A 12,979-nucleotide genomic window follows, 5' to 3' on the forward strand; every position below is an offset into this window, starting at 1 on the left:
AATAGAATTACATCTGAACCTTTGATTCATTTACAGCAAAAACCAAAGGACTCACTCACTAAATGGATGCTGGCATTGTTCTATTGGTGTTATATAATATATATTACAGACGATGTATTTTGCTTTTCAAATTTTCAAAATAGTAAAAAAAAAAAAAAAAAATCAAACATGAAGTCATTCTTTTATGGACTAAAATATAATACAAATGATTATTCTTAACATGACAAAACGACAAAAATGTCATAAAAACACACTGGTTTTAACCCAGGTCATTTTGACCCATTTATGGACCAGTGGAGGGTCCAGACCAGGGGTGGGCACCCTGTGGCTCTGGGACCACATGTGGCTCTTTAGCATCTCCCTATGGCTCCTCTGGTCTAAAAACATAAGCAACAATTTGAAATGAACTGAATCACTGAGTGAGTAATTACTTTTTAACATTGTTGTACGCCTAAATCTATTGTAACTTTGTCCATCTGCAAAAATGTACAGGCTTTACATGGAATAAATTCATTTTGACGGCATAAAAACCAAAATGGATTATTTTCTTGCCCAATTCAATACAAAGATGCTCAATATTGCATTTGTTCGTAGTTTGTAAGAAAGCCACTATACATGAAAGTTGAGCTTTTTCTTTGTTACACAACATAATTATGTTTTGGAAATAGTGTCCAGCATTTAAAAAAAAACTGTACAAATCTTGAATGCTTTCATTCTTGTCACTGTACAATTTCAAAAAGGCACCAGACTTTGCATTATTGTTATGGAAATACAAAGTTAAATAGCAAACTATCGCGGCAGAGCAGCCACCTCATGGTAAAATGTAAATGGGTTAAAATATTTTTTTTCATGGCTCCAGTCTGATTTCTTTCTTTTTTCGAGACAAAAATGGCTCTTTAGCTTGTAAACGTTGCTGACCCCTGGTCCAGACACTCGTACATTTAAGGGTTCATAAAACAGACACATGTATGAAGTCTATGTGTTCACTCTGCAGCCTCATGAGCGAGAAAAGGATCTTTGAGATGATCAACGCCTCCAGACATCCGTTCCTGGTCAACCTCCACGGCTGCTTCCAGACCAGCGACCACGTCTGCTTCGTCATGGAGTACTTACCGGGTGGAGACCTGATGATCCACATCCACAACGACGTCTTCACCGAGGCCCAGACCAGGTAAGACTCTAGGACGTGTTCTTCAAACTACCAATACAGCAACTGTGGACAGGAACCAAGATGTCGGAGTTAACACCCCTGAACATGGAAGAAACAGAGCAGAAGTAGATTAAACTTAAGGCTAACTGACTAGTTGATCAAAAAGAACTAGTTCAATAATCGATTGACCCTTCAGTATTCTGCCCACAGAGCTTCTTCTAACCACAAAAAGGGCATAATCTGTGCAGTGCCGAAATAATGTCAAATATTTTTTAGTTTGTTTTTACCTTTTTTTTTGTACTTGAGCCATAAACAAAAATACCAAATACTTACTGTCATATTTTTAACCCTTTAAATGCCATGTTTGTCATGTAAAAAAAAGCATATTTTTAATGCAGAAAATTTTTTTGTGTGGTTTTTCATTATTCCACATAAAATGTTTTTTTGTCATTTCTAGGTTTTATTCTGCTTGTGTCCTGCTGGGTTTAGAGTTCCTTCATCTGAATAAAATCATCTATCGGTAAGTTAGACTCAACGATGTCATGTGACTGAAAACTCAGCGCAGAATCCAGCGTAAAATATATAAAGTGTGTGTGTTTTACCCAGAGACCTGAAGCTGGACAACCTGCTGATGGATGCGGATGGATTCGTCAAAATCACAGACTTCGGACTTTGTAAAGAAGGTGAATCATGTCAGCATCTGATGAATATACAATGTTTTAACTCTGAATATTTCCCCTTAAGATGCCTCTGTTTAGTGCAGTAATAACAGTGGTGGGATGTAACTAAATACACTATATGGACAAAAGTATGCGTTGAATTCAGGTGTTTCTTTTCTAACAGGGGTCTGGGATACAAAACAATAATGACTAATGTCAGGATATAGTTTTATATTATGAGATAAACATCATTGCATTGGGTAGTTTGGTTTAAATTGTTATCTTTGCTTCCAAAATGACTCAGACATGGTTTGGATTTAATTTCTCTCAACACTGATTGTTTTTTTTCTTATCCATGACTATGACTTTAGATGTTCTTCCTCTAAATTTCTAAAATATTTTTTCCTGCTCTGACTGCAAATAATAATTTTCTACCACAACTAACCACCTACTTAATTAATTTCTCAAGTATCAAAATTTCTAAAAAAAAATATTTATAAACATCAATATATCTTTTGAACAAAATAATCAACAAAATGAATATAAATTACTAAAAATAATCAGTAAATTGAATAAAATAATCAAGAAAATGAGCAAAATTGAACAAAATAATCAACAAAGTTAGCAAAAATAACAAAATAATCAACAAAATTAGCAAAAAAACCCAAAAAAATCCACAAATTGAATTAAAAAAAAAAAAAAAAAAAATAGCAAAAATGAACCAAATAGTCAATAAATTGAACAAAAATGACCAAAATATAACAAATATAGTTGATAAACTATATTGACATAAGTATTGGGACGCATCATGTCTACAGCTGTAAGATGTCCTGTTTATGCTGTTTTCAGATAAAAAATATCCATATTTCCTTAAAATTTAACGGGAGATTTTTCTTCCTCGGTGAGATGTGATGAAAGTAGATGGTTAGTTGTGGAAAAAAAATATTATTTACAGTCATAGCAGGAAAAATATTTTAGAAATTTAGAGGAAGAACATTTAAAATCATAGTCATCGGTTAAAAAAAAATAAATGTTGAGAGAAATTAAGTAAAAACCATCTCTGAGGGATTTTGGAAACAAAGATAAATATTTTAACCAAACTAACCAATGCAATGATATTTATCCCAATATAAAACTATATTCTACATTAGTCATTATTGTTTTGGATCCCAGACCCCTGTTAGAAAATAAATACCTGAATCCAACATGTCCACATACTTTTGGACAGATAGTTTATGCTCTGATTTGAATTATGTGGAATTTACTCAAGTGTTGCTGTTCTTCTACAATTTTATAATTCTGCTCCACAAGATCACAATAAATATTGTGTTTTATCGCATCATTTTGATGATGGAAGAGTCAGTCAAAATACAGACATTATGATAATTCATGATGTTTGGATGTTTTGAGCTGAAAAAGTTTCTGTTAATAAAGTTTTTTTTTTTCTGTTAATAAAGTTGTTGAAATGAGTTCAACTTTGAACATGTACAGCAGGAAAATGAATCCAAACCTTCAGATAAAACAGTCAAACACTGACAGGGACCAAAAAAAAAGCCGTATTATGCTGGTGTACGTGTGAACCTGTGGACCCGCTGTAACGGCGCCGGTGTCGTTGGTACAGGGATGGGTCACGGGGATCGGACCTCCACCTTCTGCGGGACCCCAGAGTTCCTGGCACCTGAAGTCCTGACAGACGACAACTACACCCGGGCCGTGGACTGGTGGGGGATGGGCGTCCTCATCTATGAGATGCTGGTGGGGGAGGTCAGTGTTTGACAGTTCATTCATCTACTGCAGGGGTGTCAAACATGTGGCCCGTGGCCCAGAACCGGCCCTAAAAAGGGTCCAATCAGACCCCCGGGATGAATTTACAAAGTGAAAAAATTACAGAGAAGTTATTGACGGTTAATGGAGTCCAGATGCCTGTTACTGAATGTTTTGTGTATTTATAGATTCACTGTGTTCCGTAATTTCTAATGTGTACCATCATAATAACCCATACATAATGACAACTGCAAGTTTTTACTCCTTGTTTTAGCGCAAAAAAGTAAAATTACATGAAAATTTGTACATTTAGAGATTATCCTTCCGCAAAAAAATCTGAATAATTTGAACAAATATGAACAAACTGAAATGTCTTAAAAGAAATCAGTGTAATTTAACCAGTATTCTGCCTGTTATTAAATGTTTTGTGTATTTGTAGATCCACTGTGATCTGTAAATTGTAATGTACAGGTGTGAATGACAAACTGAGGCAGAATATTGTTAAAATTGCACTTATTTTTCTTTAAAAATTTTAGGGTTATTCAAGTTATTCACATTTTTTTGTGATGGGATAGTTTATCATTGTAAACATTTTCATGTAATTTAACATTTTCGCACTAATTAAATAGAGGAAAAACCCGGATATCATGAAAATGTTTACATCTACAAACTATCCTATAAAAATGTGAACATGAACAACCAAAAATTTATTTTTTTAAAAAGTACAATTTAGCAATGTTCTGCCTCAGTTTATCATTTCCACATGTACATTAACACTTACTGATCACAGTGGATTTACAAATACACAAAACATTTAATAACAGGCAGAATATTAGCTAAATTCCATTGACTTCTCTTAAGACATTTCAGGATGTTCATATTTGATCAGGTTTTTCAGATTTTTTTGTGGAAGGATAATCTCTAAATTACGTAAGAGGATTGGGGCCACTGAGGAAAAAAAATTAAAATTAAGGTCCAATATATTTTTTGATTATTATTCTGAGAAAAGTTAAATGATTAAAATCAGAATTCTGACTTTAATTTCAGAATTCTGACTTTTTTTCTAAGAAGAATAATAAAAAAATATATATTGGACCTTAATTTTTTTTTTTTTCCAATGGTCCTAATCCTCTTCCACACATCACAGTGGATCCAGAAATACACAAAACATTTAATAACAGGCAGAATATTGGTACAATTACACTGATTTCTCTTAAGACCTTTCAGGTTGTTCATATGTGTGCAGCTTATTCACTTTTTTTGTGAAAGGATAGTTTGTTAATGTGAACATTTCCATGTAATTTTACTTTTTCGCACTAAAACAAAGACAAATTTGTAGTTGTCATTATTTATAGGTTATTATAATAGTATTTTACAGGTTCGGATCCACTTTAGATCATACTGGTCTGAATGTGGAACCTGAACTAACCTGAGTTTAACGTCCCTGACCTACCGAACCCTAAAGCAGACCTTAACTGTTCCTGTCTCCAGTCTCCGTTCCCTGGTGAGGATGAGGAGGAGGTGTTCGACAGCATCGTTAATGACGACGTGCAGTATCCAGGATGTCTTCCTCCAGACGCTGTCGCCGTCATCCAAAAGGCAAATGCCAGCTCACTTCTGTCCACGTTCTGCCTGATTATCAGTGTCGTACAAGTATTAAAGACAGTAATACAGTAAAAAAAAATTAATAACAATATAAATCTTCGTCTTAACGCAACTTTTTGAAAATTACCAAAGACTTTCTGGTGCGGGAGCATAATTTCGACTTTTTATCTCATAATTATGACTTACCATGGGGATATTTTTTGGGGTTTTTTTAGTGGTGGAAAGGGGCTTCCTATGTACGGAAGCCCCTTTCCACCACTAAAAAAAATGTCCCCATGGTAAGTCATAATTCTGAGATAAAAAGTTATAATTATGAAATGAAAACTCGAAATTATGAGATAAAAAGTCATAATTATGAAATAAAGTCATAATTATGAGATAAAAAGTCGAAATTATGAGATAAAATCATAATTATGAGATAAAGTCATAATTATGAGATAAAAAGTCGAAATTATGAGAAAAAAATGTCACAATTATTAGATTAGAAAGTCAGAATTATGAGATAAAAAGTCAAAATTATAGATAAAAAGTCAAAATTATGAGAATAAATGTCAAAATTGTGAGATTAGAAAGCATAATTATGAGATAAACAGTCAAAATTATGAGGTAAAAAGTCAAAATTATCAGATAAAAAGTCAAAATTATGAGAATAAATGTCATAATTGTGAGATTAGAAAGTCATAATTATGAGATAAAAAGCCATAATTATGAGATAAAAACTCATAATTATGAGATTAGAAAGACATAATTATGAGGTAAAAAGGCAAAATTATGCTCATGGACATGGGAAACAATTCTGAGCGGGGATACATACCTTGGCACAACACTGGCAAAAAGTGTGTGGATGATTAAATGATAGCGGCCATACTGAAAAAAGGACAAAAAAAAAGCCCTTCCATTGTCTGCAGTAGGGTGATCATCCACCAGGGGGCAGAAAACACATATCGAGTTACATACAGCAGGTTTTTAAGGAAAGTATTCATCTTGTTGATTAGATAGAGGTCTCAGAACCCGGCGTAGCAAATATGATACAAATGGTTTTATAGGGTTCAGTGCATGTGAAGTTAAATAGAAACATTCTGTGTTTTCACTAAATGGAAGGTGATTTCTGTGGTAACATCAGACTAGATCCTGCACCAGTTCAGCCTCTGTCTGTAAAAGGTGAACAGAAGGTGAACAGAAGGTGAACAGAAGGTGAACAGATGATAACAGACCAATGAGACACTTCAGACAGACCTTCATAAACTGTACATGTGATGATGATGATCTGTTCACAGCTACTGAAGAAGAACCCACTGAAAAGACTCGGAGCTGGAGAACGAGACGCAAACGAGCTCAAAGGAGAGAAGTTCTTTGAGGTAAATGTTTTTTTTTTTTCTACTCTGTAGTATTTATCTGATCCTGTTCAACTCAGTAGGTTTTTGTACTTAATCCGATTCTTTGTCCTTTGTTTTCCTTTGTGTTCTTTGTGTTCTGGTCTTTTATCAACTCTTACCTCCTTTGACTATCTTTTTTAGTTCTTTCTGTCATGTGACTTTTACTGTCTTCATTTCCCACTGTTTTTTATTTTTAATATTTAGTATTAACCCTTTCATGCATGAAATGTACAAATATACAAAATGCAAGATCTCTACTCTGTGTTTAATGTTTCTAATACATGGTCCCTGTCAAATAAACTAATAAACTAAACTAAACCAAACACCCACAGGGGAATGGAAATCCAACACTAGAACTATTTTACAGACTTTAAACAGATTTTTAACAGTATGCACACATTACTTTTTATATCACACAGCACTTTTTACATATTTAGACTGAATATTTAACAACTGGATTTATTTACTAAATTCTATTCCTGTTTTTCATGTGTCCTGGAATGATCGATCTATCTATCTATCTATCTATCTATCTATCTATCTATCTATCTATCTATCTATCTATCTATCTATCTATCTATCTATCTATCTATCTATCTATTTTATCTAATCTAATCTATATGGCTGTCTCTCTTTCTCTCTCTCTCTCCCTCTTTCTTTCTATCTCTATCTCTCTCTCTCACCGTCTCTCTGTGTCTGTCTCTCTCACTCTTTGTCTCTCTATCTCTGTCTCTCACTCTCTCTCTGTCACTCTCTCTCTGTCTCTCTCGCTCTCTCTCCATCTCTCTCTCCATCTCTCTCTCCATCTCTCTTTTTCTCTCTCTCTCTCTTTCTTCCTGTGTTTCAGACCATTGACTGGGAAGCCCTTCTGGCCAAGAAGCTCAAACCTCCGTTCCTGCCGGCGATCAAAGAATCCCTGGACGTCAGTAACTTCGACAGTGACTTCACTCGCCTCCAGCCCATCCTGTCGCCTCCGTCCAAACCCTTCAGCCTGTCGGCCGAGCAGCAGTCGGCCTTCGCAGACTTCGACTTCTGCGCTTCGCACGGATGAACGGTTGTATGAAAAGAAGACCAGGGTGGGAAGTCACCAACGTCACTATTACATAAAATTAAAGTTACATTTTGATTTGTCAGAGGAATACGACAAGGATTCACAAAAACATGGCACAAATATCAGAAGTATTTTCACCTCAGAGCCAAAAAACATGAGCTTCCTCTTATTATCACCTTTCTTTTTGCCTTTTAAATACATTATTTTTTAGTGTTTACAACCGTACTTTCTTCAGTTTCTCCTCAAACATATCATTAGCCTCATAGCATAAAAGTCATACACTATTTGGACAAAAGTATGTGGACATGTTGAGTTCAGGTGTTTCTTTTCTAACAGGAGTCTGGGATATGTTAGTTTGTATCTGAGATTGGTTAGTTTGGTTTAAATTGTTATCTTTACTTTCAAAATGCCTCAGAGATGGTTTTTACTTATTATTTTTTACTGATTATTTTGGTCATTTTTACTCATGCTGCTTGTTATTTTATTAATTTTTGTTAAATTTATTGGTTATTTTGGTCATTTTTATCCAGTCACCTTGTTATTTTATTCATTTTTGTTAAATATTTTGTTTATTTTGGTCATTTTTATTCCGTCAGCTTGTTATTTTATTCATTTTTGTTCAATTTATTGATTATTTTGGTCCTTTTTACTCATTCTGCTTCTTATTTTATTTGTTTTTGTTCAATTTATTGATTATTTTGGTCATTTTTATTCAGTCAGCCTGTTATTTTATTCATTTTTGTTAAATATATTGTTTATTTTGGTCATCTTTATTCCGTCAGCTTGTTATTTTATTCATTTTTGTTCTATTTATTGATTATTTTGGTCACTTTTATTCAGTCAGCTTGTTATTTTATTCATTTTTTGTCAATTTATTGATTATTTTGGTCATTTTTACTCATTCTGCTTCTTATTTTATTCATTTTTGTTCAATTTATTGATTATTTTGGTAATTTTTGTTCATTTTCTTGATTATTTTTGTTCATTCTTGCTTCATGTTGATTATTTTTTCAATTTGTAATTATTGTACTTATTTTTGTTCAGTTTCTTACTGGTATGAAACCTCAGAAAATGAATGCCATAAATCTCATTTTGTCTGAACTAAAGGGTTAAAGACACGTTAAGTGTAAAGGGAGGTCACACTAAATACGACCACTTTGGTTTATAGAAGCTGTTTTTAATCTGAAATGTTTGTTTTTTTCTGCTGTACATACATCACATATATCAAAGTTCTACAAATCCCAAATAGAAGAAACTAAAACTGTATAATCATTGTATATATTGTATAATCATTAGCCTCATAGTATAACCTCTCTTTCTCTTTTTTTTTTTTTTAAATCCATGAGTATGATTTTAAATGTTCTTCCTCTAAATTTCTAAAATATTTTTCCTGCTCAGACTGTAAATAAAAATTTCCATCTACTTTCTTCACATCTCACTGAAGAAGAAAAATATAACATCAAACTTTAATGAAATATTGATGTTTATAAACTAAAAGTATTGGGACACATCATGTCTACGGCTGTAAAATGTCCTGTTCATGAGGATTTGACATAAAAACATCAATATTAATAATCAATATGATATTTACCCCAATATTAAACTATATTATGACATTTCTCGTTATTGTTCTGTATCCCAGACCCTTGTTAGAAAAGAAACACCTGAACTCAGCATGTCCACATACTTTTGTCCATGTCGTGGATGAGGCTAACGGTGTGTAATCTCTTCATTTTCATCTATTCTTTCTTTCTGAATGTTTCTCTGTGGGCTCTAGATGTGTCCTGCTTCTCTAAAAGCCCAGGTTTTCCACATCTCACTTGTCAAACTCTGCACAGGAGAAGAAGTGTGGAGCTTTACATCGCGGTCGTTTCCCGCCCTGGACGCCGCGTACGATCCCATGGCCAACGTCTCCGACTGTTTGCTGCCGTTCTCGATCAGCAGCGTCTTCTTCTGTCGTTCCCACATCAGCGAGCGGTGATTGTATCCCTTTATCTCCTCTGTGGAGTCGGAGCTGCAGCCGTAAAACCAGCTCCACCTTTAGTTTTAATGTAGGAAACGTAGTCAGGTCGACTGTTGAACAAAGACAGAGGAGGCGTTTGGAACATTATCACCTCTTCCACATGTTAATACTGTCCAAATTATGGATTTACCAAAAAAAGAAAAACACTCAACACAATCTTTATCTGCAGCTGCACAGTAAATATAACGTAATATCGACATTTACTGGGATTGTAGGTGAGGGGTCTTATGTGAAACATAAACCATATCACCACCTTCGGACTTATTTTCATTTAAGTTTAAGGAAACACGATTAATCTGTTTCAGTATTTGTGACTTTTTTTAAGGTTTGGGATTTGCATTGCACTTCATATAAGGGGCTTCAAAAAGTTTGGAGAAAAAGAACAACTTTGACATGTTTTAAATGTCATAAGTTTTACACAAATGGACTTAAAGGTTGGTTTCAACACTTGTAGAAGTGACCTGAATGGAGCGTGTTGTTAGCGTTGTAGCATAATTACCTAAAAAGTCATGTTTTTGGCCAATTTGTGATATCTGCATAAAATAAATCAGCAGTGTTAGGAGAGTAAAGGTACGCACATATCACAGTTTGGCCAAAAATATGACTTTTAATGCAGTTATGCTAGGAGGCTAATGATAGACATCATAACTTCAACTGTTTTTCCAGCTGTCCTTTTTCCATGAACTTTTTAAACCCTAATCAGATAAACATAGTTTTTGATGTGGGAGGGGTCAGTCATTAGTCTCGTGTGTTTAGGGCTTTTATATCGAAAGGTAATAAGGGAAGTGGATCTGCAGCAGAAAACACATACTGGGTGTTTAATTAAAGCCACGTCCGTTCTTAAATCTTCATGTTATTTTCTGAAGGTGGTGATAATGTTACGCTTCATTCTTCCAACATGGCGGCCGCCAGGCCCTCTGCGCCGCAGACTGACTTGCTTGCTTCGTGGCCTTTGCTTCTTGTATTTATTTACACTGTGACAGGCTCCGCCCACTGCCTTGACCAAACAGATGAAACAGACTGACCCAGTTTCTGATCAAAAGCCTTTTGTAGAAGACGAACATGTGTTTTGTCCCGTCATTGGCTCCACTGTAGAAGTGCATGGCACCGTGGTCGACTAGAAATGTGTAAACGCTAGTAAAAAAGAAGCCATAGAGAATCTAATATAGCCATATTAGTAAAAAGATATATATATACACACATATATGTATTTTGAAATTAGTAAATCATATTCTGTGATACTGAGCTATAACGATGTCAGTGCAATAAAAGATGATAAAGCAGCAGCAGAGACGTCGTCTGAACTTTACAACAAACCGAACATTTGATTTGAGTCGAAAACTTCTGACTCCACTAGCAAATTACTGACTAAAGGGGTTTTATGTAGTATACACATAGAGATATTCCAAACTCACCAGCAGGAGTCAGCCTGGTACCAGAACACAACAATCAACAACTTAGCAAAGAGAAGAACATCCCATAATAACTTTATACCTTCATAAACCGTGTCTTATATTCTTCACGTGCTGCATCAGTTGATAGTTTACATTAGCTCTGTTAGCTTAACTCTGCTAGCCTAGCTCTGTTAGCTTAGCTCTGTTTTTAGACTGAAAACAGCCACAGTAAAACCACTGATCACCTCTGTTTTCTGTTTGTGTTGTCAATAATTGAACTAAAGATCTGTTTGAATCCAACAAACCAGGTCAGAACTTTCAGTTTAGTCTGAACTGTGGATCAACAAACGACAACTTAGCAAAGAGAAGAACATCCCATAATAACTTTATACCTTCATAAGCCGTGTCTTATATTCTTCATGTGCTGCATCAGCTGATAGTTTACATCAGTTCTGTTAGCTTAGCTCCGTTAGCCTAGCTCTGTTAGCTTAGCTCTGTTTTTAGACTGAAAAACAGACTCTCTTTACATTTACAGCTGAGTCCAGTGGAGAAAACAACAGCTTCTATTTGTATCACTTCTTTTCTTTGACTCTAAAAGTTGTTTCTTAATGGTTCTCATCCCACCTGGTCACTTTCTAACACATAATTTGTTTTTCTAACCACCATAAACCTCCACCAGCTCAACTCAGGACACTATTCAGCCAACATTCGATGGTTTTTAACAGGTGAAGACAACATGGACTCTGATGACCTACTTTTATTTAGATCCAGATTTGAAGGAGAATCTTTGGCTCAATGTGAGATTCGAACCCACAACTGAAAGATTAAGAGTCTCATGCTCTGAGCCGACTGAGCGAGATGCAAAAACCATTAAAATTTCCATCTTGAAAAACACCTTTTTGTCAACACTAATAACTTCTCTGTCTTATCGACTCAAACATCTACTAATGCAACTCAAGAAACATTTCACAATATTTAGAAAAAAACCCTGAAACTTCAACTGTTTTGGAAATGCTTTAAACTCACCTCATCTGGTCACTTTCTGCTGCTTTGCTCAAAGGCCCTGTGGTGTTAGATTTCCTCAGAGTGACTCACTACTCCCTCTAGTGGTCACATAAATCCCTTGGCTCGTTGCTGTAAATAAATCCACTTCAAATCTGTACGAACCAGTACATAAACAGAACTTCACAGATATTTATTTTAAACACTGTGGTTAAACACTACATAAAACCCCTTTAACGCTCCTGTTTCTAAAATACGTCTTCATTCAGATAAAATAACACCGGGACGTTTTAGAACGTCATAAATTCAGTGATTCTACGGAGGCACTAACGGACAAGTCTGACGATTTTATAAACTCTATCCACAATTTCTGCAGCAGTGAATCCACAGTTCAGTCCGATCTGTGTGGTTTAACCCTTAAAGACCCAAACATTCACCTTTAACCAAAACCATCTACTGATCTAAACTGTTTAATACCTGCTGATCCACCAATCCTATCAATACATGGAAAGGACTGGTGTAAAATACAGTTTTACTTCAATTACTTAGAGAATAAATTGTACAAAAACTTGTAAAGTGGGAATAAAATGAGCAAAATACTTGAAAAATAAGGAAAAAAATTCACTAAAAACCTTCAAATATGGCATAATAGTGAACAAATCCTTCTAAAGTGAGGACTAAATGAGTAAAATACTTTAAAAAATGAGAAGAATTTATTGTTTTATTAACATCCAGAGCCCTGTATTTATTCTGTTAACCCTCAAAAACCAAAACCATCTACTGATCTAAACTGTTTAATACCTGCTGATCCACTGATCCTATCAATACATGGAAATAATTGGTGTAAAATATGGTTATTCATCTTTTCAGAGGCTCCGTAGTTACTATGGAAACACCATCATCTTCTCCAACATTGATTCCCCAGTCAAACCCATGGAGTTGGATCAGTGACAGT

General features: G+C 34.8%; 1 protein-coding gene across 1 annotated transcript in view; it reads left to right on the forward strand.

Moving 5' to 3' along the window:
* The window catches only part of LOC115425609 (serine/threonine-protein kinase N2-like), a 29,811-nt gene extending 21,876 nt beyond the window's left edge, over positions 1–7,935 (forward strand). Inside the window, exons 14-20 of the mRNA XM_030143241.1 lie at positions 995–1,171; positions 1,608–1,670; positions 1,757–1,833; positions 3,431–3,573; positions 5,065–5,172; positions 6,456–6,536; positions 7,402–7,935. Coding sequence (XP_029999101.1) covers positions 995–1,171; positions 1,608–1,670; positions 1,757–1,833; positions 3,431–3,573; positions 5,065–5,172; positions 6,456–6,536; positions 7,402–7,605 — 853 coding nt within the window. The 3' untranslated portion in view covers positions 7,606–7,935. The remainder of the gene's footprint in view (positions 1–994; positions 1,172–1,607; positions 1,671–1,756; positions 1,834–3,430; positions 3,574–5,064; positions 5,173–6,455; positions 6,537–7,401) is intronic.
* Positions 7,936–12,979: the final 5,044 nt, after the last annotated feature.

This window comes from Sphaeramia orbicularis, chromosome 9 (genome assembly GCF_902148855.1).
Source record: "Sphaeramia orbicularis chromosome 9, fSphaOr1.1, whole genome shotgun sequence".
NCBI lineage: Eukaryota > Metazoa > Chordata > Actinopteri > Kurtiformes > Apogonidae > Sphaeramia > Sphaeramia orbicularis.